Genomic DNA, 25,360 nt, shown 5'->3' with positions numbered 1-25,360 from the left:
GAGCCACCAGCACCGCTGAGGGACCCCAGAAGAGGAGGAACCACCAGCATCGCTGAGGGACCCCAGAAGAGGAGGAGCCACCAGCATCGCTGAGGGACCCCAGAAGAGGAGGAGCCACCAGCATCGCTGAGGGACCCCAGAAGAGGAGGTTTGGGGTTACTCTGTGCAAAACCAACTGCACAGAGGAGGTAAGTATGAGACACACAGGAGGGTTTCGTTATCCTTTGTGGGTGATGATTTCATTCCACAGAAGTAACTTTATAATGGTGATCGGCGCAGATAATCGCTGACTCTGGAGATGGTGTCACATCTGATCTAGAGGCCCATCGCCCCCTCCCGGGATCAGAGGGGGAGGGGCAAGCTGGACATTGGGCCAAGTAGAGGGAACAGAAGGTGAAGGTCGCCGAACGCTGCTCCCCCCCCACCCGAGATGTGCCGCTGTATGCTGCTCCCCCCCGATGTGCCGCCCCCCCACCCGAGATGTGCCGCCCCCCCCCCAAGATGTGTCGCCATACACCCCCCCAAGATGTGCCGCTGTATGCTGCTCCCCCCCGATGTGCCCCCCCCCACCCGAGATGTGCCGCCCCCCCCCCCAAGATGTGTCGCCATACACCCCCCCCCCCAAGATGTGCCGCTGTATGCTGCTCCCCCCCGATGTAAAAGATGTGTCGCCATACACCCCCCAAGATGTGTCGCCATACACCCCCCCCCAAGATGTGCCGCTGTATGCTGCTCCCCCCCGATGTGCCGCCCCCCCCACCCGAGATGTGCCGCCCCCCCCCCCAAGATGTGCCGCTGTATGCTGCTCCCCCCTGATGTGCCGCCCCCCCCAAGATGTGTCGCCATAACACCCCCCCCTCCCCGAGAGGTGCCGCCGTACGCCGATTCCCGAGATGCATACTAGCACATTACAGCTTTACCTTGCAGGTCTATGGGGGGGGGGGACAAAAAAAGCACCCAACAAGTGTGATGATTGGAGGAGAGCACAGCTAGAGAACTGACCACGCTGTGCTCTCCTGCTTAGTGTTGTCAGTAATAGGAAAGCAGAGGGAGTGACAGGATCACCAGGAATATCACACAAAGAGAACAGAAGTCCTCAGACACATATCGGGGGAGGGGGAGGAGACTTCCTCATACCGGTACATGGAGCAGACATGTATCAGGGGAGGGGATGGGGGGAGGGGGAGCAGACACGTATCAGGGGAGGGGGAGCAGACATGTATCGGGGGAGGGGATGGGGAGGAGACTTCCTCATACCGGTACATGGGGGAGCAGACACATATCGGGGGAGGGGGAGCAGACACATATCGGGGGAGGGGGGAGCAGACACATATCGGGGGAGGGGGAGCAGACACATCAGGGGAGGGGATGTCAGGGTAACAAACACTTCAATGAAGAAGAATAATAAATTGACTCCGCCCATCGCGTTGATACATTTATTCTCATACAGGAAGTGTCGGAGGTGAGTTGTGCGCAGGTGCGGCGTCCTCGTAGATGAGTGTAAAGTGCTGTCATGTTGACCCTTCGATCGTCCTCGGGGAGAGTCAGGGATGGAAAGTCCTATAAAGTCTCTTGTGATTGGCTGGGGACGGAGGTGAAGATCCTCAGGCCGTGCATAGACTTTATCTCTTCCTGTAATGCCTGAAAGAGGAAAACAGGAAACATTCATCAATGGCGCCGAGCGATCGAATCCTCAACCTAAATTACATTCGTGGCCCCCCGCCGGCGCTCTCAGCGGACATCCAGCTTCAGTCCCAAGCTGGGCTGTGTGCGTCTATAGACACACATAGCTCAGCCCCGCCCCCTCCTTATTGGATTTGACAGCAGCCAATCGTGTCTGTCCACTACGATCCGAACGTCCAGGAAGGGAGGGGAGGAGAGGGGGGGGGAGGAGGAGGAGGGAGAGGGGGGAGGAGGGAAGTACTTTAAAGACTCGAACATCTGAGATTAAACCTGTCGATTTACAAAACGTTTGACTTTTTGTTTTCTGCCTCTAAATGCCGCTCATGTCATCCTGTGCCCCGCCCCCTGTGCCCCGCCCCCTGTCAGGGAAAAAAGCGTTTAGAAGATCGGCAGTGGGGAGGATCGATGTATTTTCTCCTCTAATCATCGGCTCCATCTGGTGGTCACAATGCTGCATCTTCCTGAAATAAGGATAAAAAAAACAACAACAATCTGCATTGTGGCCACCAGATGGAGCCGATGATTAGAGGAGAAAATCCCATCACAGAAAATATGGAGATCGTTTGCTGTGTGAGAAGACTCCGGACATAGAGACCCTCCCCCGACCACCACAGAGACCCTCCCCCGACCACCACAGAGACCCTCCCCCCAGAGACCCCCCCCCGACCACCACAGAGACCCTCCCCAGACCCTCCCCCGACCACCACAGAGACCCTCCCCCGACCACCACAGAGACCCTCCCCCCAGAGACCCCCCCCCGACCACCACAGAGACCCTCCCCAGACCCTCCCCCGACCACCACAGAGACCCTCCCCCCAGAGACCCTCCCCCGACCACCACAGAGACCCTCCCCAGACCCTCCCCCGACTACCACAGAGACCCTCCCCCCAGAGACCCTCCCCCGACCACCACAGAGACCCTCCCCAGACCCTCCCCCGACCACCACAGAGACCCTCCCCCCAGAGACCCTCCCCCGACCACCACAGAGACCCTCCCCCGACCACCACAGAGACCCTCCCCCGACCACCACAGAGACCCTCCCCCGACCACCACAGAGACCCTCCCCAGACCCTCCCCCGACCACCACAGAGACCCTCCCCAGACCCTCCCCCGACCACCACAGAGACCCTCCCCACAGAGACCCTCCCCCGACCACCACAGAGACCCTCCCCACAGAGACCCTCCCCCGACCACCACAGAGACCCTCCCCACAGAGACCCTCCCCCGACCACCACACAGACCCTCCCCCAACACAGACCCTCTCCCCAGAGACCATCCCCCGACCACCACAGAGACCCTCCCCCGACTACCATAGAGACCCTCCCCCCAGAGACCCTCCCCCCGACTACCACAGAGACCCTCCCCCCAGAGACCCTCCCCCGACCACCACAGAGACCCTCCCCCGACCACCACAGAGACCCTCCCCCGACCACCACAGAGACCCTCCCCCGACCACCACAGAGACCCTCCCCAGACCCTCCCCCGACCACCACAGAGACCCTCCCCAGACCCTCCCCCGACCACCACAGAGACCCTCCCCACAGAGACCCTCCCCCGACCACCACAGAGACCCTCCCCACAGAGACCCTCCCCCGACCACCACACAGACCCTCCCCCAACACAGACCCTCTCCCCAGAGACCATCCCCCGACCACCACAGAGACCCTCCCCCGACTACCATAGAGACCCTCCCCCCAGAGACCCTCCCCCCGACTACCACAGAGACCCTCCCCCCAGAGACCCTCTCCTGACTACCAGAGACCCTCCCCCTCGAAACCCTCCCCCCCGACTACCACAGAGACCCTCCCCCTCCCGACCCCCCGACTACCAGAGAGGAGTTTAGTAATACACTTCTGGGCGGTGCCCTGTGATGCCACAACAAAAGGGGGTGGAGTCACTAAAATCTACACGTCACACATGGGTCCCATACAGCCAATGATACGAGTCCTAGCAGTGATGTCACTGAATGGATCCAGAGCCACGCCCATCTACAGATCTCAGATCAGCTCCCACTTACCGGGACTTCACCAACACCCCCTCCTCCTCTAATCATACAAGTTCTGGTCGGGGTGACCCCTCCTCCTCCTCCAATCATACAAGTTCTGGTCGGGGTGACCCCTCCTCCTCCTCCAATCATACAAGTTCTGGTCGGGGTGACCCCTCCTCCTCCTCTAATCATACAAGTTCTGGTCGGGGTGACCCCTCCTCCTCCTCCAATCATACAAGTTCTGGTCGGGGTGACCCCTCCTCCTCCTCCAATCATACAAGTTCTGGTCGGGGTGACCCCTCCTCCTCTAATCATACAAGTTCTGGTCGGGGTGACCCCTCCTCCTCCTCCAATCATACAAGTTCTGGTCGGGGTGACCCCTCCTCCTCCTCCAATCATACAAGTTCTGGTCGGGGTGACCCCTCCTCCTCCTCCAATCATACAAGTTCTGGTCGGGGTGACCCCTCCTCCTCCTCCAATCATACAAGTTCTGGTCGGGGTGACCCCTCCTCCACCTCTAATCATACAAGTTCTGGTCGGGGTGACCCCTCCTCCTCCTCCAATCATACAAGTTCTGGTCAGGGTGACCCCTCCTCCTCCTCCAATCATACAAGTTCTGGTCGGGGTGACCCCTCCTCCTCCTCCAATCATACAAGTTCTGGTCGGGGTGACCCCTCCTCCTCCTCCAATCATACAAGTTCTGGTCGGGGTGACCCCTCCTCCTCCTCCAATCATACAAGTTCTGGTCGGGGTGACCCCTCCTCCAATCATACAAGTTCTGGTCGGGGTGACCCCTCCTCCAATCATACAAGTTCTGGTCGGGGTGACCCCTCCTCCTCCTCTAATCATACAAGTTCTGGTCGGGGTGACCCCTCCTCCTCCTCCAATCATACAAGTTCTGGTCGGGGTGACCCCTCCTCCTCCTCCAATCATACAAGTTCTGGTCGGGGTGACCCCTCCTCCTCCTCCAATCATACAAGTTCTGGTCGGGGTGACCCCTCCTCCTCCAATCATACAAGTTCTGGTCGGGGTGACCCCTCCTCCTCCTCTAATCATACAAGTTCTGGTCGGGGTGACCCCTCCTCCTCCTCCAATCATACAAGTTCTGGTCGGGGTGACCACTCCTCCTCCTCCAATCATACAAGTTCTGGTCAGGGTGACCCCTCCTCCTCCTCCAATCATACAAGTTCTGGTCGGGGTGACCCCTCCTCCTCCTCCTCCAATCATACAAGTTCTGGTCGGGGTGACCCCTCCTCCAATCATACAAGCTCTGGTCGGGGTGACCCCTCCTCCTCCTCCAATCATACAAGTTCTGGTCGGGGTGACCCCTCCTCCAATCATACAAGCTCTGGTCGGGGTGACCCCTCCTCCTCCTCCAATCATACAAGTTCTGGTCGGGGTGACCCCTCCTCCAATCATACAAGTTCTGGTCGGGGTGACCCCTCCTCCAATCATACAAGTTCTGGTCGGGGTGACCCCTCCTCCTCCTCCAATCATACAAGCTCTGGTCGGGGTGACCCCTCCTCTAATCATACAAGCTCTGGTCGGGGTGACCCCTCCTCCTCCTATCATACAAGTTCTGGTCGGGGTGACCCCTCCTCCTCCTCCAATCATACAAGTTCTGGTCGGGGTGACCCCTCCTCCTCCTCCAATCATACAAGTTCTGGTCGGGGTGACCCCTCCTCCTCCTCCAATCATACAAGTTCTGGTCGGGGTGACCCCTCCTCCTCCAATCATACAAGTTCTGGTCGGGGTGACCCCTCCTCCTCCTCCAATCATACAAGTTCTGGTCGGGGTGACCCCTCCTCCTCCTCCTCCAATCATACAAGTTCTGGTCAGGGTGACCCCTCCTCCAATCATACAAGTTCTGGTCGGGGTGACCCCTCCTCCAATCATACAAGCTCTGGTCGGGGTGACCCCTCCTCCTCCTCCAATCATACAAGTTCTGGTCGGGGTGACCCCTCCTCCAATCATACAAGTTCTGGTCGGGGTGACCCCTCCTCCAATCATACAAGTTCTGGTCGGGGTAACCCCTCCTCCTCCTCCAATCATACAAGTTCTGGTCGGGGTGACCCCTCCTCCTCCTCCAATCATACAAGTTCTGGTCGGGGTGACCCCTCCTCCTCCAATCATACAAGTTCTGGTCGGGGTGATCCCTCCTCCTCCTCCAATCATACAAGTTCTGGTCGGGGTGACCCCTCCTCCTCCTCCAATCATACAAGTTCTGGTCGGGGTGACCCCTCCTCCAATCATACAAGTTCTGGTCGGGGTGACCCCTCCTCCTCCTCCAATCATACAAGTTCTGGTCGGGGTGACCCCTCCTCCTCCTCCAATCATACAAGTTCTGGTCGGGGTGACCCCTCCTCCAATCATACAAGTTCTGGTCGGGGTGACCCCTCCTCCTCCTCCAATCATACAAGTTCTGGTCTCACCTCGTTGATCATGTGATGTTGTTGGACGATTCGTTTCTCCCGGAAATCTTCACTTTCCACATGAATCTCGTACATCGATCCGCATCCGCCTGCAACACATCCAATCACCAATCAGAACATGGGGGCGGGACTCTCATAGGGGAGGGGTCTCATGGGGGCGGTCCCATAAGATTCTAGAATGATCCATGTGATGTCGGCTCCCCTCCCCCATGGCTTACTCCCTCCTGTCCCCATTGGAGGATCTAACCCTCCCCCTCCCCCTCTGACAGCGAAGATCCGAGTATCGGCAATCTGGGGGCGGGGTTCACCTGGCTATAATATCAGAGAGAGCATCTGCCCCGCCCCCAGAGGTCACACTGGGATGCCTGGATCTCCAGAGACTCCTCCCCCATCAGACACAGTGATCTCTCTCCCCGCCCCCAGCGCATGTCATTAAGTCACTATGATGTCATCGGCTTCAGGTGTTAATCTTCTCTATCACTTGATATTACCGCCCCACCCGGGGGAAGGAGGCAGACAGCGCACAGGTCTGGGTCAGCCATAAATTAGTCTATTGGAGGGGGAGGGGGCAGCCAACAAATTGTATGCACAGAGGACCCGGGCCCCCCGTACAAAGGGTCAATGTCAGGGCACCCCCCCCGTACAAAGGGTCAATGTCAGGGCACCCCCCCCGTACAAAGGGTCAATGTCAGGGCACCCCCCCCGTACAAAGGGTCCAGATTAGATAAAACTTTATCAGTTACCTGAAATGTCCACAACACGAACGTGAGCCGCCCGGGGGAATCGATCCTTCAGCACCTGAGCGATCCTCCGCTCCCCCTCCGTCCTCCCCGACACCGAACGACGGACAGCCAACATCACACCCGCCTGCAAGAGACCCCAAATCATCAATGTGTGCGACAAGAGATGATCAGAGACTGCAGACATAATACAGGAGATGATCAGAGACTGCAGACATAGTACAGGAGATGATCAGAGACTGCAGACATAATACAGGAGATGATCAGAGACTGCGGACATAATACAGGAGATGATCAGAGACTGCAGACATAGTACAGGAGATGATCAGAGACTGCAGACATAATACAGGAGATGATCAGAGACTGCGGACATAGTACAGGAGATGATCAGAGACTGCAGACATGGTACAGGAGATGATCAGAGACTGCAGACATAGTACAGGAGATGATCAGAGACTCCAGACATAATACAGGAGATGATCAGAGACTGCAGACATAATACAGGAGATGATCAGAGACTGCAGATATAATACAGGAGATGATCAGAGACTGCAGATATAATACAGGAGATGATCAGAGACTGCAGATATAATACAGGAGATGATCAGAGACTGCGGACATAATACAGGAGATGATCAGAGACTGCGGACATAATACAGGAGATGATCAGAGACTGCGGACATAATACAGGAGATGATCAGAGACTGCAGATATAATACAGGAGATGATCAGAGACTGCAGATATAATACAGGAGATGATCAGAGACTGCGGACATAATACAGGAGATGATCAGAGACTGCGGACATAATACAGGAGATGATCAGAGACTGCAGACATAATACAGGAGATGATCAGAGACTGCGGACATAATACAGGAGATGATCAGAGACTGCGGACATAATACAGGAGATGATCAGAGACTGCAGACATAGTACAGGAGATGATCAGAGACTGCAGACATAGTACAGGAGATGATCAGAGACTGCAGACATAGTACAGGAGATGATCAGAGACTGCAGACATAGTACAGGAGATGATCAGAGACTGCAGACATAGTACAGGAGATGATCAGAGACTGCAGACATAATACAGGAGATGATCAGAGACTGCAGACATAATACAGGAGATGATCAGAGACTGCAGACATAGTACAGGAGATGATCAGAGACTCCAGACATAATACAGGAGATGATCAGAGACTGCAGACATAATACAGGAGATGATCAGAGACTGCAGATATAATACAGGAGATGATCAGAGACTGCAGATATAATACAGGAGATGATCAGAGACTGCAGATATAATACAGGAGATGATCAGAGACTGCGGACATAATACAGGAGATGATCAGAGACTGCGGACATAATACAGGAGATGATCAGAGACTGCGGACATAATACAGGAGATGATCAGAGACTGCAGATATAATACAGGAGATGATCAGAGACTGCAGATATAATACAGGAGATGATCAGAGACTGCGGACATAATACAGGAGATGATCAGAGACTGCGGACATAATACAGGAGATGATCAGAGACTGCAGACATAATACAGGAGATGATCAGAGACTGCGGACATAATACAGGAGATGATCAGAGACTGCGGACATAATACAGGAGATGATCAGAGACTGCAGACATAGTACAGGAGATGATCAGAGACTGCAGACATAGTACAGGAGATGATCAGAGACTGCAGACATAGTACAGGAGATGATCAGAGACTGCAGACATAGTACAGGAGATGATCAGAGACTGCAGACATAGTACAGGAGATGATCAGAGACTGCAGACATAGTACAGGAGATGATCAGAGACTGCAGACATAATACAGGAGATGATCAGAGACTGCAGACATAATACAGGAGATGATCAGAGACTGCAGACATAGTACAGGAGATGATCAGAGACTGCAGACATAATACAGGAGATGATCAGAGACTGCAGACATAATACAGGAGATGATCAGAGACTGCAGACATAGTACAGGAGATGATCAGAGACTGCAGACATAATACAGGAGATGATCAGAGACTGCAGACATAATACAGGAGATGGTCAGAGACTGCAGACATAGTACAGGAAATGATCAGAGACTGCAGACATAATACAGGAGATGATCAGAGACTGCAGACATAATACAGGAGATGATGATCAGAGACTGCAGACATAGTACAGGAGATGATCAGAGACTGCAGACATAATACAGGAGATGATCAGAGACTGCAGACATAGTACAGGAGATGATCAGAGACTGCAGACATAGTACAGGAGATGATCAGAGACTGCAGACATAGTACAGGAGATGATCAGAGACTGCAGACATAATACAGGAGATGATCAGAGACTGCAGACATAATACAGGAGATGATCAGAGACTGCAGACATAGTACAGGAGATGATCAGAGACTGCAGACATAGTACAGGAGATGATCAGAGACTGCAGACATAATACAGGAGATGATCAGAGACTGCAGTCATAATACAGGAGATGATCAGAGACTGCAGACATAGTACAGGAGATGATCAGAGACTGCAGACATTGTACAGGAGATGATCAGAGACTGCAGACATAATACAGGAGATGATCAGAGACTGCAGACATAGTACAGGAGATGATCAGAGACTGCAGACATAGTACAGGAGATGATCAGAGACTGCAGACATAATACAGGAGATGATCAGAGACTGCAGACATAATACAGGAGATGATCAGAGACTGCGGACATAATACAGGAGATGGTCAGAGACTGCAGACATAATACAGGAGATGATCAGAGACTGCAGACATAATACAGGAGATGATCAGAGACTGCAGACATAGTACAGGAGATGATCAGAGACTGCAGACATAGTACAGGAGATGATCAGAGACTGCGGACATAATACAGATGATCAGAGACTGCAGACATAATACAGGAGATGATCAGAGACTGCAGACATAATACAGGAGATGATCAGAGACTGCAGACATAATACAGGAGATGATCAGAGACTGCAGACATAATACAGGAGATGATCAGAGACTGCAGACATAGTACAGGAGATGATCAGAGACTGCAGACATAATACAGGAGATGATCAGAGACTGCAGACATAATACAGGAGATGATCAGAGACTGCAGACATAGTACAGGAGATGATCAGAGACTGCAGACATAATACAGGAGATGATCAGAGACTGCGGACATGATACAGGAGATGATCAGAGACTGCAGACATAGTACAGGAGATGATCAGAGACTGCAGACATAGTACAGGAGATGATCAGAGACTGCAGACATAGTACAGGAGATGATCAGAGACTGCAGACATAATACAGGAGATGATCAGAGACTGCAGACATAATACAGGAGATGATCAGAGACTGCGGACATAATACAGGAGATGATCAGAGACTGCAGACATAATACAGGAGATGATCAGAGACTGCAGACATAATACAGGAGATGATCAGAGACTGCAGACATAATACAGGAGATGATCAGAGACTGCGGACATAATACAGGAGATGATCAGAGACTGCAGACATAATACAGGAGATGATCAGAGACTGCAGACATAGTACAGGAGATGATCAGAGACTGCAGACATACTACAGGAGATGATCAGAGACTGCAGACATAATACAGGAGATGATCAGAGACTGCAGACATAATACAGGAGATGATCAGAGACTGCAGACATAATACAGGAGATGATCACAGACTGCAGACATAGTACAGGAGATGATCAGAGACTGCGGACATAATACAGGAGATGATCAGAGACTGCAGACATAGTACAGGAGATGGTCAGAGACTGCGGACATAATACAGGAGATGATCACAGACTGCAGACATAGTACAGGAGATGATCAGAGACTGCAGACATAGTACAGGAGATGGTCAGAGACTGCAGACATAATACAGGAGATGATCAGAGACTGCAGACATAATACAGGAGATGATCAGAGACTGCAGACATAATACAGGAGATGATCAGAGACTGCAGACATAGTACAGGAGATGATCAGAGACTGCAGACATAGTACAGGAGATGGTCAGAGACTGCAGACATACTACAGGAGATGATCAGAGACTGCAGACATAATACAGGAGATGATCAGAGACTGCAGACATAGTACAGGAGATGATCAGAGACTGCAGACATAGTACAGGAGATGATCAGAGACTGCAGACATAGTACAGGAGATGATCAGAGACTGCAGACATAATACAGGAGATGATCAGAGACTGCAGACATAATACAGGAGATGATCAGAGACTGCGGACATAATACAGGAGATGATCACAGACTGCGGACATAGTACAGGAGATGATCAGAGACTGCGGACATAATACAGGAGATGATCAGAGACTGCAGACATAATACAGGAGATGATCAGAGACTGCAGACATAATACAGGAGATGATCAGAGACTGCAGACATAATACAGGAGATGATCAGAGACTGCAGACATAGTACAGGAGATGGTCAGAGACTGCAGACATAGTACAGGAGATGATCAGAGACTGCAGACATAGTACAGGAGATGATCAGAGACTGCAGACATAATACAGGAGATGATCAGAGACTGCAGACATACTACAGGAGATGATCAGAGACTGCAGACATAATACAGGAGATGATCAGAGACTGCAGACATAGTACAGGAGATGATCAGAGACTGCAGACATAGTACAGGAGATGATCAGAGACTGCAGACATAGTACAGGAGATGATCAGAGACTGCAGACATAATACAGGAGATGATCAGAGACTGCAGACATAATACAGGAGATGATCAGAGACTGCGGACATAATACAGGAGATGATCACAGACTGCGGACATAGTACAGGAGATGATCAGAGACTGCGGACATAATACAGGAGATGATCAGAGACTGCAGACATAATACAGGAGATGATCAGAGACTGCAGACATAATACAGGAGATGATCAGAGACTGCAGACATAATACAGGAGATGATCAGAGACTGCAGACATAGTACAGGAGATGATCAGAGACTGCAGACATAATACAGGAGATGATCAGAGACTGCAGACATAGTACAGGAGATGGTCAGAGACTGCAGACATAGTACAGGAGATGATCAGAGACTGCAGACATAGTACAGGAGATGATCAGAGACTGCAGACATAGTACAGGAGATGATCAGAGACTGCAGACATAATACAGGAGATGATTGGAGGAGAATGATAGAGTTGAGGTCCTCCAGCACACAGATTTCCTCTAGTGGCCCCTGAGGGCCCCAGGCTCCTCCCCTCCCCCTCACCCGGCTCCTCAGTATTTCTCGGACCGCCCTCATTTCTTCTCTCCTCAATGTCAGCGCTCCGCCACCATATACACAGCCGGGAAGGTCGCACACCAATGACGTCACTCACAGTGAACATGGCGGCCATATTTGTTGAGGACCAATGGCCGAACTCAGATTTGGTTTTCCTGATAACTGAGTTTTACATTTTTCTATTTTCCGATTCATACCCTATTAGGGGTGTGTTCTGAGAGAGCATGACATCGTTTTAGGAGCATTCTAACGGCGGGGTTTGTTACTGTGTGCGCAAAATGACGTCATATCTGTGCGCCGGCCGTCAGTGAGGAGCCGAATAGCGGCGATCTGATGAACGGTCAGCAGGTGGCGCTCCTGATATTGTTGTGACTGAAGGAAGAACACGGAGGACGCGATGTCTGTCCGGATAACAGCGCCACCTGGTGGTCAGTATAAGAGACGACACAAATCCATCCAGATCAACCAATCAATAAAATCATACAACCTGATATATACAACCCTATATACAACCCTACATATAATCCTATATATAATCCTATATACAACCCTATATACAACCCTACATATAATCCTATATATAATCCTATATACACAACCCTATATATAATCCTATATATAATCCTATATACACAATCCTATATACAATCCTATGTACACAATTCTATATATACAGTCCTATATATACAACCTGATATATACAATCCCATATATACAACCCTATATATACAATCCTATGTACACAATCCTATATATACAGTCCTATATATACAACCTGATATATACAATCCCATATATACAATCCCATATATAATCCTCACCATGAAAAGACTTTCCTTTTATTTTGGTTCCAGTGATAACTCAAATGTTTGGATTCTTTTCTTCCTTTCAGTTCCTGTGAGAGTTTTTCTTTAGACGGGGAGAATCTCCCCGATGGGGGCAGGGACGGCAATAGTCACTTGATAGAATTGCTGACCCTTCCCCACTCCATCCAAAACAAAAAAAGGGGTTGGCTTCAGATATACGATAAAGTATTGGAGGGGGTATCCTGGGGGTATCCTGGGGGGTATCCTGGGGGGTATCCTGGGGGGGTATTGGGGTACAAGGTGAAGTGTAGTATCTGTTCTTATCCATGTCCAGTAGGGGCGCTGTGCTGTCATTCTGGCCTGACCTGGAGTGGCTGTCTATGTACCCCGACTGGAGTGAAGGTGAGTACCGCCTGGAACGGGAAAACTAGAAGAGCCAAGTTCCTCCTGATCTGAGTGGATTTACCTTGTCTGGCCATTAGCTGGGAAGGCAGAGAGTCCGCGGGGTCTGTGGCCCCTGGGAGTGGTCACCTTTGGGGTGCTCTTAGTGTGAAGGAATGTGATGTAAATAATAATAATAATAATCTGAAAATGTCTATTTTCTTATGTGCATACATATTTTTCTCCTTACTCATTATATAAGTATACAGATTTGCTCTGTTCCTATATTTTCTCAAGATGGCGGGTACCCCCTGCATCCCACACATCAGAAGAACGCGGAACTAAAGATAAGACCAAAGACAGCCAAACCTCGTTATGAAAATTCTCCATCTTCTTTACTATCTTAACCAATGAAATGTACCTATTAGACTAACATAGCAATGACGTATTTGTGTGTATAAAACATTAGCACCGCCTTGAATAAATCAGAAGTGTAATGAGTAGCAATGCTGAGCGTGTCTCAGAGTGTTTACTTTTATATGCATGCATATCCACACTTTTCAAATTAGAGACAGCAGCAGATAACCTTGGGCTCGATTGGAGCTCTTAATCATTTTCATAACAGATGGTGCCGAAACCCGGGACCTCAGGCTACAGTCGAAGTTATACCGCGACAAGCATTCGGGCGTTAACTGATTAATGAGAGTGGGGTTTGCGCAGCCCTAACAGTACCGGTGAGTTGATTTATATTCTTACCACTGTACGACTCTCTTATCTTTCGGTTGACGGCTGGATTCTGTCGGTATGCTGAGACTGTCTTAGAGGCAGGTATTTCCTCGCCTGAGGTTGTTTAACGAACCTGTCAATGGGTTTCTGCTGACTGTATTTGTTCACTGTCTGCCATTCTTTGGGCTACGAAACTCAGCAGTCTAAAAGTGCTACATGTGTGAATGTGTGTTCTCATCTCCAGACGAGCTGTCGGCCTCTGGCATGAGATAGTTTCCTTGTGGCAGTCGTTTATAGACGGGTGTACTCTGGGTTCGAGGAACCTTTGAGGGTTATCTCAGCTGCTGGCTTTGCAGTCTGAAAGCGTTACAGAAGTCTCACCCCAAGAAGAGTTGTCGGCCTCTTGGTGTAGAGCTGTAGAAAAACGTCTATAAACGGGTTTATTTTTGCAGGGTGGTCTGCCCTTGTGGTTATCTTAGCCTGCTGAAATTTTGCAGTTCGAAGAGTGGCAGGTGTAATGTCCTGTCGTGATTGTATTTGTGGTTTACTGTTCGCTATGTATGAGAGGGGGTGGGGACTGGTTAAGGTCGGAGGGGGGCTGCCCGGGGGATCTGTTGGGTCGCGGGCCGTAGCTCCTCACTACCCCTGATGTGTTTGTTCTTGTTCTGAGATTAACCGTACATTAGTCTTATGAGCTCCCACCGAAGGAATTTGCTGATAAGAACGCTGAGAAAAATATTAACCCCTTGGTTGTACGAGAGAAAGTGATATTGTAATGAAAGTGATATTGTAAAGAAGGAGAGAAGAAGATGTTGAAATAGTTAACAAAGTTGAAAGAAATGGCGAAAGTTATGTTGCTGAAGAGACAGGGAGAAAAATCCTGTGTGATAAAGAAAATTGGATAAAGGAAGTTAAGAAAGATGGCAATTGTATTATGTATGTGTATCACAGAGCTGATGATATGTTGGAACTTGAAACAAAGGAGGGGAGGGGCAGCACTGCCCTCCGTCTAACAACCACTCCTTTCTCACCACCCAAGCACAACCCACTGTGACAACTCAGCCCGGCGGCCATCTTAGTGCACCCATGCCTTCACTTTCTACCCAGTCCAGTGCACTTCCTGCCGGCGGCCATCTTGGTACACCCAGTAAGCTTAAACAGCCTGTACCCAGCTCTCCCTGTTTTAAACCAAGATGGTTCATACCACACACCTGTCTTCCCCAATACGGGAGCATCACATTCTCAGGCCGGATATGTTAATGATGAAGAAGCATCTGAGTGGGAAGCCCAACAGCAGGCAGCAAGGCCACCCACTGATTTAACCCCCAATCCGGCTCCAGACTCTCAGTTCCCAGAGGATCTCAAACACATGCTGGCAACCGTAAAGAACAGTGCCCCTTGCCAGACCCTGCCCCAACAACAGTCTCGGTTACCAGAAGGGGCACCAGTGATGTATGTCGCTTTTACTCTATCACAAGCAGCGGCCTTAGTGACAAGTCTGCCTGACCCAGAGAAGCAGCCAATTCCCTTCTACCACAGGATAGTGCAGATACAAGAAACTTACTCAGCTGCCTGGAGAGACTTGATCAGCCTATGCCAAATCAAAGCAGGATATGTCTTTTGGCCAGTCATGCAGTTGGCCTTCAATGATGCCTGCCTGACAAGTGCCACTTCCTACGCCTCAGGCGTGGAGTTCTGTGCACAACTCCACGACTGGGCAAAGGAGAAGTTGACGGATCAGAAGACCACAATCCTAGATATTACCCAAGATAAAGGGGAGTCTGTGAAGAAGTATCATGCTAGACTCATAAAGGCACACACACACATGTTATCAACTGCTTTTGTTTCAGGGCTCAGAGAGGATATCAGAAAAGGCCTGATGGTGGCCCGCCCTGAATACCATTCAATGAAAATGTCTGATTTGTTGTTGGTGACCAGAGGTATAGAAAATCAAAAAGGTAAAAAACCAACGCCCCTCATGGTAACCCATGACGAAGATCCCGCCTACACTAGTCCACCACCACTGCTCAATACCAGGGAAAGGATCACCTGTTACAACTGTGGGAAACGGGGTCACTTCAGAAAAGAATGCAGAGCCCCAAGATGTCCCAGACTAAAAACCTACCACTTTCCTCATTGACAGGGGTGCAGCCAAAAGTGTGTTGAGGGCGGTGAATCTGCCTAATAATTCTTTCCTTTCCACTATTGATGTTTCCTGCGTAGGAATGGATGGGGTGCCCCGCTCCAGTCCACTTCCTGATTTGCTTGCCAGATTTATGGTGTCCTCTACATGTCCCTTGAATCTACTAGGAGCTGATGTGTTGTCCGGACTACAGGCCTCAATCAGGACACGCCTGAAGGGGGGATGAAGTTACATACTCCCCTATCTTTAGAAGACTCATCTGCTTTGTGTTCTCTGCCTCTCCTGATGACACTTAATGAAGCAAAAACTTCAAGTTCAATACTGCAGGAAGTACTTGACAGAATCCCTGCGTGCCTATGGTCCACAGGACCGGAAGACAACGGTCACTTAAAGGTGCCACCAGTTTCAGTCAAGCTAAAAGAGGGCGCTTCATTGCCCCGGAAACCACAATAACCCCAAGAAGAGAATCCTAAAAAGAGAACCAGGTACCTACTGTGGATGCCTTTGACTGCAAAGTACCTCACAGAGGTGGACCTTACAAACGCTTTCTTCAGTGTCCACCCTCACCCCTCCTGCTGGTACCTTTTTGCATTCATCCACGGAAAGAAAGGGCAACATACCTAAACAGTTGTGCCGCAAGGAGCACAGAACTTTCCAAGCCAGTTTGCAAAAGCTATGGCTATCATCCTTGACGCATGACAAGAGGAACACCCGGAAGTGATTCTCTTCCAACGTGTTGATGACCTTCTCCTTTGTGCAGCTGACTTACCCCCTGTTGAAGTCACCTCAGAAAGCCTGTTGTGCTATCTTGCCAACCAGGGCTGCAAAGTCTCAAAGCCCAAATTGCAGTGGTGCTCAACACCTGTCATTTTCCTTGGACACTGTTTGTCCCATGGGACACGACACCCCACTGAAGACAGGGTGCAAGTAATCTCTGACACCCCACTGCCACAAGGTCAGAAATCCCTTCATGCCTTCCTTGGACTAATTTCCTAGTGCAGAGCATGGATTCCAGAAGCCTTCCTACTGATGCTCTGCAATCAGACCCTTCCAGATGTCTCCTGAAGAAATATCTAAAGTTTGAAACCCTTGAGTGCGCCACCCCAGGCGCTAGGGCTCCCAGCCTACGACAAAACGCTCAAGCTCTTTGTATCCGAACGTCTGGGACATGCTGCAGGTGTAATCACCCAATCACACGGCATCAGCCTACGCCCCATAGGATATTATTCCTGTCGGCTGGATGCGGTAGTAAGAGGAGCCCTATTGTGTCTGTGAGCTGGCTTTGCTACACAAGCCTTGCTTGACAAAACTTTGAACTTGGTCCTCGGACACTGCCTCGTTGTGCTTGCCCCCCATGATGTTGTTGCCATATTCAACCAAGATCCAGCCGAAACACTTGTCCACTACCAGACACTTGAGACTCCTGTGTTCCCTCCTACTGGACAGCATTACTCTATTAAGTTGTCAAACACTGAACCCTACCACCCTTCTTCCACTTCTCGAGGGGGGGAAAGGAGGAGGAGTAGAGTCTTGACTTGTCACTCCATGACCACACAGGACACGCGGTCACCACTGAAAACACTGTTCTACAAGCTGAAGCCTTACCACTGGTGATGTCTGCACAGGAGGCAGAGCTGTAAGCACTTACTACAGCATGTAAATGGGCAGAGGGAAAAAGAGCCAACATTCATATGGACTCAAGATATGCTTTCAACATTGCCCATGATTATGGTGTTATCTAGAACAGAGGATTCCTGATGGCTGCAGGAACACCTGTGAAAACTTGATTGATGCCTTGCTTCTCACAACCCAAGTGACTATTCTGAGTAAAGCACACGACAAAATGAACTCAAAGGAAGCTTAAGGCAATCATCGAGCCAATACAGCTGCCAAACAGACAGCTGGTGGTCCACGGGAAGTGGACAGCAGGGTGGTAGAAGAAGACCACCCCGTGCTTACCTTACAGACTTTCCCAGTGGACAGAGTTTATCTAAAAGAACTACAGGAAACAGCAAGTCCGGATAAGAAGGAAAGCTGGAAACGGAGAGGAACAACTCTCAGAAATGGACTATTCGAGTGCATCAAGAAGCTTTGTCTACCCAGGAGTATGTACCCAGCTGTGGTGCAATGGGCACATGGAGCTGCCCACTTGACAAAGACTTTTATGAACTCTCTTATCAACAAGTGTTGCACCAAGAGTTACTCCACTGACCGACAGCTTCTGCAGATCATGCATTATCTGCACCAAATGTAACCCAGGACGCACAGAAAAAGCACAGAAGAAGCACCTGGCAAAAGCCCTATACCCCATTCCAGAGGATGCAAATTGATCATTCTCAAGTGCCAAGAAGTGGCAGATTCAAATACACCCTAGTGGAAGTGGTCATGACTGCCAGGACCACAGCTAAGAAACTACTGAGTGAGATAGTATGTAGATTTGGGGTCCCAGAGGTAATATTGAGAGATCAGGGACCAGCCCTAACAACAACCCTTACAAAAGAGATTTGGGCAGCACTGGGGGTTCAGTTGGCACTACACACCCCATACCACCCTCAAAGTAGCGGGAAGGTAGAAAGGATGAATGGGATACTAAAAACAGGATGTTAAAGATGGCCCAAGAGACTAACATGAGTTGGCCAGACAGTTAGCCCATTGCCCTGTTCAGTGTCAGACACACCCCGGGGGAAACATGCCCTATACCCTAATGAAATTTTGTTTGGTTCAGCTCCCAGACTTGGTTGTTACTTTCCACAACAGTTACAGTTGCAGTCTGATGTGTTGACTAATTATGTAACCACATTATCACGAGAATTAACCTGAATGCATGTCCAGGTGTTTTCTTCCATTCCAGATCCTGAATTAGATACAGGAACACACCAACTACTGTCTGGAGATCCTTGAGCCAAGTTATGATGGTCCATTCCAAGTTTTGGTGACCACAGCCACCTCAGTCAAGTTGGCCAGGAAGAACACCTGAATGCACGCTTATCACTGCAGGAGAGCGTGTTTTCAGGTGCTGCATATCCTTTTTCTGTTTGATCTAGGGGGGAGGGGCCCAGGAGGTGGCCATCACAAAAATGATAACATAATTACGTTTTGGTGTAACTCTTCAGGTACACATGTGACCACCTTTACCTTAGATTACTGTGACATAGTACCTTGTCCGTTTGACCCTTCATGGTGATGCCATTGGTACAGTGATATCCCTGACGGTAAGGACATATATGTATGCCACACAGACAGTTACTGGGGACAGAGTTGTGGTTTCTGTGGGGGCCAGTGGGTAGGAACACAGGGCCAGACTGGGCAACCACAGAGTGCATTAGACAAAAAAGATGAAAATAGAAAGCCCCCATATCCTAACCGAAGATACCCCTGATACATGCACTGACCCAGCACACAGTCAGAGGAGGAAGCGAGCAGCTCTCTCCGGAAGCTTTGATTCTCATGTATACATAGATGACATAGGGGTTACAAGGGGGGTCCCTGATGAGTTTAAAGCCAGGGATCAGGTAAAAGCTGGTTTTGAGTCTTTGATCCCCATAACAACTGTCAGCAAGAATGTAGATTGGATTAACTACATGTCATGGTTATGCAATAGAGTTTGTCGATCAGCATACCTGTCTCCATGTGTTCATCTCTAGAGACCAGCTGACCCTCACCTGACTGCTTTTGTAACCTCTCCTCTGCAAGCCAGCAGTGCTGATCAACCACTGTGTGTTAGCCTATGTGTGTACTTGCTATGTTTCCTACATCTGATTTCTGTTACCGACTTTGGCCTGTTCCCGGCCATCCCTGTTTGCCTGTGACCCTGATGTTCCAGACAGCTCCCTCCTTCCTCTTCTCCTGTAGTCTACCGTGAGCGTGAGCTGTGAGACCCCGGGGACCGCGACCTGGAGCCAGACTGCAGCGCAGTCCATCCTCACCACTAGAGGCTCTGGTGAACACCTGCTGGCTCTTAGACTCCGCGCCCTGGGGAATCTATGCTCTAGCTCCCAGTGGGATCTGTGTCAGTGATCCAGTAGACCTGCTTCCTGAACCTCCCAGGGTACAATCCGCAGCAGTCACCCGTAGGGTCCACTACCTTGCAGTGCACTCCTGATCCCAACGGTGTGCATCTGTCACCCAGCCTCTAGGTGACCTGACACTACACATATTATAACCAACAGAGATTTGTAAATTACTCTAAAGATGCCCTCCAGGGAATTTCTGATCAGTTAGCCCCCACTTCCTACATGACATTCCAGGACCTGATGGCCTTAGACATGGTGTTATCTGGGAAAGGAGGTGTTTTGTAAAATCATAGGAAAAAACGGGAACCTGTTGTACATACATTCCTGATAATATTGGCCCAAATGGTAAGGTTACTTTAGCTATAAAGAAATTAGAAGATCTGTCACTAGAGTTGAAGAAGAGCTCAGGTATCACAGACCCATGGGATCAATACTTTAGCTGGATGAGTGGGTGGCAGAAGGTGCTCGCCCAGATACGGGTAACGGTATTAATAATCCTGGATCTTTTAGCCCTGATTATATGCTGTATTCTACCTTTTGTAAAAAAGTTAATGAACAAGGCTGTAGACAATAGCACACCTACATTTCTCCACCAAGAAGAAGAGGACCTCCTTATGATGGAAGATGACAAACCCTTCACTCCTCTACAGTCACTCCCTGTCCATAATCTCACAATCCTTTAGGGTTTTAGGGATAGATAGCGCCTGACTGCACCTCTCCAGCTGTATCGAGGAGGGAAGTGAACAGTTGCTGCCCAATTCTATATACAGCCTAAAAGAGTTGCTGAGGAGAAGGGCCAGGCCAAAGTGGGACCTTTAGATTAGGGACAGAAAAGAGAAAATAGTCATTTTAGGGGGGATTGTGAAGGAATGTGATGTAAATAATAATAATAATAATCTGAAAATGTCTATTTTCTTATGTGCATACATATTTTTCTCCTTACTCATTATATAAGTATACAGATTTGCTCTGTTCCTATATTTTCTCAAGATGGCGGGTACCCCCTACATCCCACACATCAGAAGAACGCGGAACTGGAGATAAGAACAAAGACAGCCAAACCTCGTTATGAAAATTCTCCATCTTCTTTACTATCTTAACCAATGAAATGTACCTATTAGACTAACATAGCAATGACGTATTTGTGTGTATAAAACATTAACACCGCCTTGAATAAATCAGAAAGTGTAATGAGTAGCAATGCTGAGCGTGTCTCAGAGTGTTTACTTTTATATGCATGCATATCCACACTTTTCAAATTAGAGACAGCAGCAGATAACCTTGGGCTCGATTGGAGCTCTTAATCATTTCCATAACATTAGTAACACTTGGGTGGGGGACCCCACGGTGTGAACCGGCACATGGTCACAGTCACCAAAGGTTTTTTGCACTGCGCCTCTATGAGCGAGGTCTTCTGGCTAAGTCCGGGGCAACTATTGACTTCCAGGCCTCAGGGCCGCCCAGTGCCCATCACACGCCCACTTTTCTCACCGATGGAGGGTGTGAGTCCTTCTGACCTCCAGGGGGAGGATGTGGGGTTTCTGGTTCCTTCCTTCCCTGCCCTGGTTGGTTGGTTGGTGGGTGGGGGGCGTCTCCTCTCTTCGGGAGACCCCTCACAGTAGTATTTGATGGTCGGCTTTGGCTGACCTGGAAGAATGGGGTCTACCAGGCCTTCTGATTAGGCAAAAAATTGGAACCCTTCATCAGACATCTCAAGTCTCCCACATTTGACGGCGGGCTCACGGACACCCGCGAGTGCGGCACGATCTCCCGTCTGTCAGCCGCAGCAGCCCGATCCGCCCCCTCCTCCCAGCCAGGGGATGCAGCACAGGACTTCCTATAAGTCCCAGACTGTTACTCCGCCCCATAGGTGGGCGCCTAATCAACCCCTACGCCAATAGCATCTCAGGTGAATGTGTCAAGGTTGTGTGGCTCTGACATTCTCACAGAGCTCAGCCAGTGCAGTCCCTCCCCCAACTCCTCCACACAAACAGGGGAGCAGAAAACCTCCATCTACTCCCGCCCCACCCCGCCCCGCCCCGCCCCTCACTCCAATTCCCGTGGTTCTCCTCTTCATGAACAGTCAGCCTGAGCCTCCGGGGATCCGCCTTTGAGTAAACACCGTGACCCCGAGCTCCTCCCCCAACCCGTCCTTCTGTCTCCCAAATCTCTTACCCTCATTTGCCCCCTCCCCCCTTTTTATTTTTTGCTTCTGATCAGAAACTTTATATAAATCTGAAAATGTCTAATGAGTGCCAACGCATTTCATGTACAGAACTTCACCTGCTTTGATGATCTCAGATTTTCGGGTTCTGTACGTGTTTTGTGTTCTGGATTCAGGGCCGGTTCACACCACACTTTCTTGTGACGCATTTCTGAAATCTCTCTCACATTTTCAATGCGTTCCGGGTTTTTCCCCTCTTACCTTTTTCTTTTTTTGCCAAAGTTTCCGTTTTCTTTTTGTATTGTGTTTTTGATGCGTTTTGCTATGTACCGGATACTTCCATACAGAAAATATGCAGCATCTTCTACTTGTGTTGGCTGCACTGAAACGCACTTCACAGACAGGACCATTGGAATCCATTTCTACTACCCTGATGTAAAGGGGAACTCTTCAGACTCTGATGGTCGGGGGGTGGGGGGTTGGGCAAAACGCCGAGCGGCGCCACCTCCATGAAATGAGTTTTTGCAGGTTGGGATGTCTGTCAGGAGCCTTGTGCCCCTGGGGATCGGGTGACGTCCTATCCTTCGGGGGGGATGGGGGGGTGGACAAATCACATCCTTATGTGCACTTTGTACTATGGGTTTCACATGCAAGCTTTTTTGTTCGCTAAGTCCGGGGTTCACACTTATGTGATTGCAGACAACGCATGTGATTCGTACCGCATTCCTGTGCACATCGATCTCTGTGCCATGCAAATTCAGCCAAACAGTTCGATCGCATGGACCCATTCAATCCGATTCCATCCGATTCCACAGTTCGCACTGCGTTCTGTGGACCGATTTGGGGGTGCCATTAACTTTATATTGACACCCTCAGCGGTTCTGAGAGTGCAGTGGGAAGTGAATGCGATTCGGACGCGTTGTGGGAACCCGCACAGGAATCGCTGTGGTTCCCGCACACGAGTGAACCGAGACTTAATGGTTTTTCCATTTTTAGTTTTTTGTACCACCGCATAGTAAAAAAAAAAAAAAAAAGTATTGGAGGGGGAACTGAACCCTGAAAACCGGAGCGTATTACCTGAGGAAGAACAAGGAATCAGCGAATGTGCAACACCCGCCCCTCCCCCATCCGCACGTTTCACTTTCCCATCAAGCGGGGTTACGGTTGGTGACTTTTGGTATATTTAGGAACTTCTCATTTATAATTTTAATCTGCTTACAAAGATTTTTTCCCAAAGTCTGAAGATCGTTCGGTGGAGTTCGTGCCCCGGGCGCACGTCCACCACCCAGGAATATCGCTAGCTCCAGGAATATGGCCTTACCGGTAATACGCCGTATACCGTCAGCTCCTTCAGCCCAGTCTCTGCAAAATATACAGATACATTTTTGGGTCGATTCGCTCAGCTGCTTGTTATTGGCCATAACGATCGTTATTTTCACCCTCGTGGTCGTTATTTTCATCTCTGTCTGTTGCAGATAACGATGACTATAGCTTTGTGGATGAAGAACTCTCTCTCTTTTATTTGGTGATAATCGATCATGAACATTGAATATTCCATTTATTACCAATTAGAAGAAATGGAAAGAGAAAAAATCAGAAAAGAAAAAAACACACAAGAGTTTGAGTGCAAAAAATAAATATAAAATTTATTAAAACACCCACAAATATTTTAGTTGTCAGGAATAATACATTTCACAAACGGGATGCTTGTGAAAATTATAATAAAATACAGAAAAATGAAGATTCATACTTGTCATTTTTTAGGCACCCTAAAAATAAAAAATAAAAATTACAGAACACGGGGGTGGGGTGGGAGGAAGAGGATGAAAGAAAAATACAAAACATGAAAAAAAAATGATAGAAAATAAAATTATCAGCATCAATTTACTGTACTAGTCAAATATCTGCAGTTTAATACACAATAATCCTACCGCCTTCAGACAAATCTACCATTCATCGAATCCACCCCCAAAATAAACTGAATTTCAAGTAACCACAGTCACAAGTTGAGATATCTTCAAGTGTGGCGTCCGAGTCCAGCTCCATTGGAGAGGCTCGCCGCCCGGGAATTTAAAGACAAATCAAATACATCAACATCTATTACTAGCTAACTATATACTGCATTTCTTTATCTCTTTATTTATGCCACAAAACCAACCTGCGTCCCCCCCCAGTATTCACTTCAACCCTTTCACAGCCGTGGGAATCAACAAACTCCGACACCCAAAAGAATTCATTACATCAAAAAAGATAAAAATGGACAAGCCATACCTAAAATGCACATTTCAAATATTCTTTTTGTTTTTTTTTTTTTACATTTTGACAATACTTAGTATAAAGAAAGAAGGAACGTCGGATGAGCGGATCCCTGAAAACTGTCCTAATGGGGGCAAAATCTGCCTTAATTGTCCCTGACAATGGAAAGTCAAAAGCTCAGAATTCATTTCTATCAATTTATATCACAACAAAAACATTCAGAAGATGTAATAAACCTGTCACTGAAGCCACCTATCAGATAGGAGTATACAGGACATCCGTATACAAGAAGAACTCATCCAAGAAGCACCTAGATGGCAAATCTCTGTTTCATAATGCAGTACATGACAATTAAAAGCGGAAACCCTCCTTAGTTCGCAGAGAAGTACTAGAAGTGGTTTTGTGACTCTTGTAGGCAACTCTGGTGCGGAAATAAAATGCGTCGAACACAATAGTAGTACATACCACCTGGGCCAACGCATGGTTTGTAATTTAGCTGTACATGAGCGCACTGCGATGTATTTGTGAGGTATACTTCAGGAAATGTGTTACAGCAAAGTCATTTATGTAAAACAAGACAACAAATTTGTTTTTTTCAAATAAATTAGATGCAACCTTCCTATTAAAAATATAAAAAAACAATAGCACCGTATATGGAACAAAGACAAGAAAATAAAATGAGCAAGACAGAAGAATGGCGACCGCAAAGAGAGACGCTACCGAAGGAGAGGAGAA

General features: G+C 48.9%; 1 protein-coding gene across 1 annotated transcript; it reads right to left on the bottom strand.

Moving 5' to 3' along the window:
* Nucleotides 1–1,422: 1,422 nt before the first annotated feature.
* On the bottom strand, nucleotides 1,423–12,349 carry BOLA3 (bolA family member 3). Its single transcript, XM_073623964.1, has 4 exons — nucleotides 12,125–12,349; nucleotides 6,846–6,969; nucleotides 6,103–6,191; nucleotides 1,423–1,641 (listed from the first exon to the last, which is right to left on the bottom strand). Exons 1-4 carry the CDS (start codon nucleotides 12,155–12,157, stop codon nucleotides 1,561–1,563), a joined length of 327 nt encoding a protein of 108 aa, XP_073480065.1. The 5' UTR covers nucleotides 12,158–12,349; the 3' UTR covers nucleotides 1,423–1,560.
* Nucleotides 12,350–25,360: the final 13,011 nt, after the last annotated feature.

The sequence above is a fragment of the Aquarana catesbeiana genome, linkage group LG03, assembly GCF_042186555.1.
Source record: "Aquarana catesbeiana isolate 2022-GZ linkage group LG03, ASM4218655v1, whole genome shotgun sequence".
Classification (NCBI taxonomy): Eukaryota; Metazoa; Chordata; class Amphibia; order Anura; family Ranidae; genus Aquarana; species Aquarana catesbeiana.
The sequence above is the reverse complement of the archived record's forward strand: the minus strand, read 5'-3'. Positions and strand labels throughout refer to the sequence as shown.

Excerpts from the sequence above, each read along its gene's own strand:
- BOLA3 (XM_073623964.1), bottom strand. The coding sequence starts at position 12,157 with ATGAGGGCGGTCCGAGAAATACTGAGGAGCCGG. Across the intron at positions 6,970-12,124 it reads GAGAAATACTGAGGAGCCGG|GCGGGTGTGATGTTGGCTGT; the intron begins GTGAGGGGGAGG and ends GGTCTCTTGCAG. Across the intron at positions 6,192-6,845 it reads TCGTGTTGTGGACATTTCAG|GCGGATGCGGATCGATGTAC; the intron begins GTAACTGATAAA and ends GATGTGTTGCAG.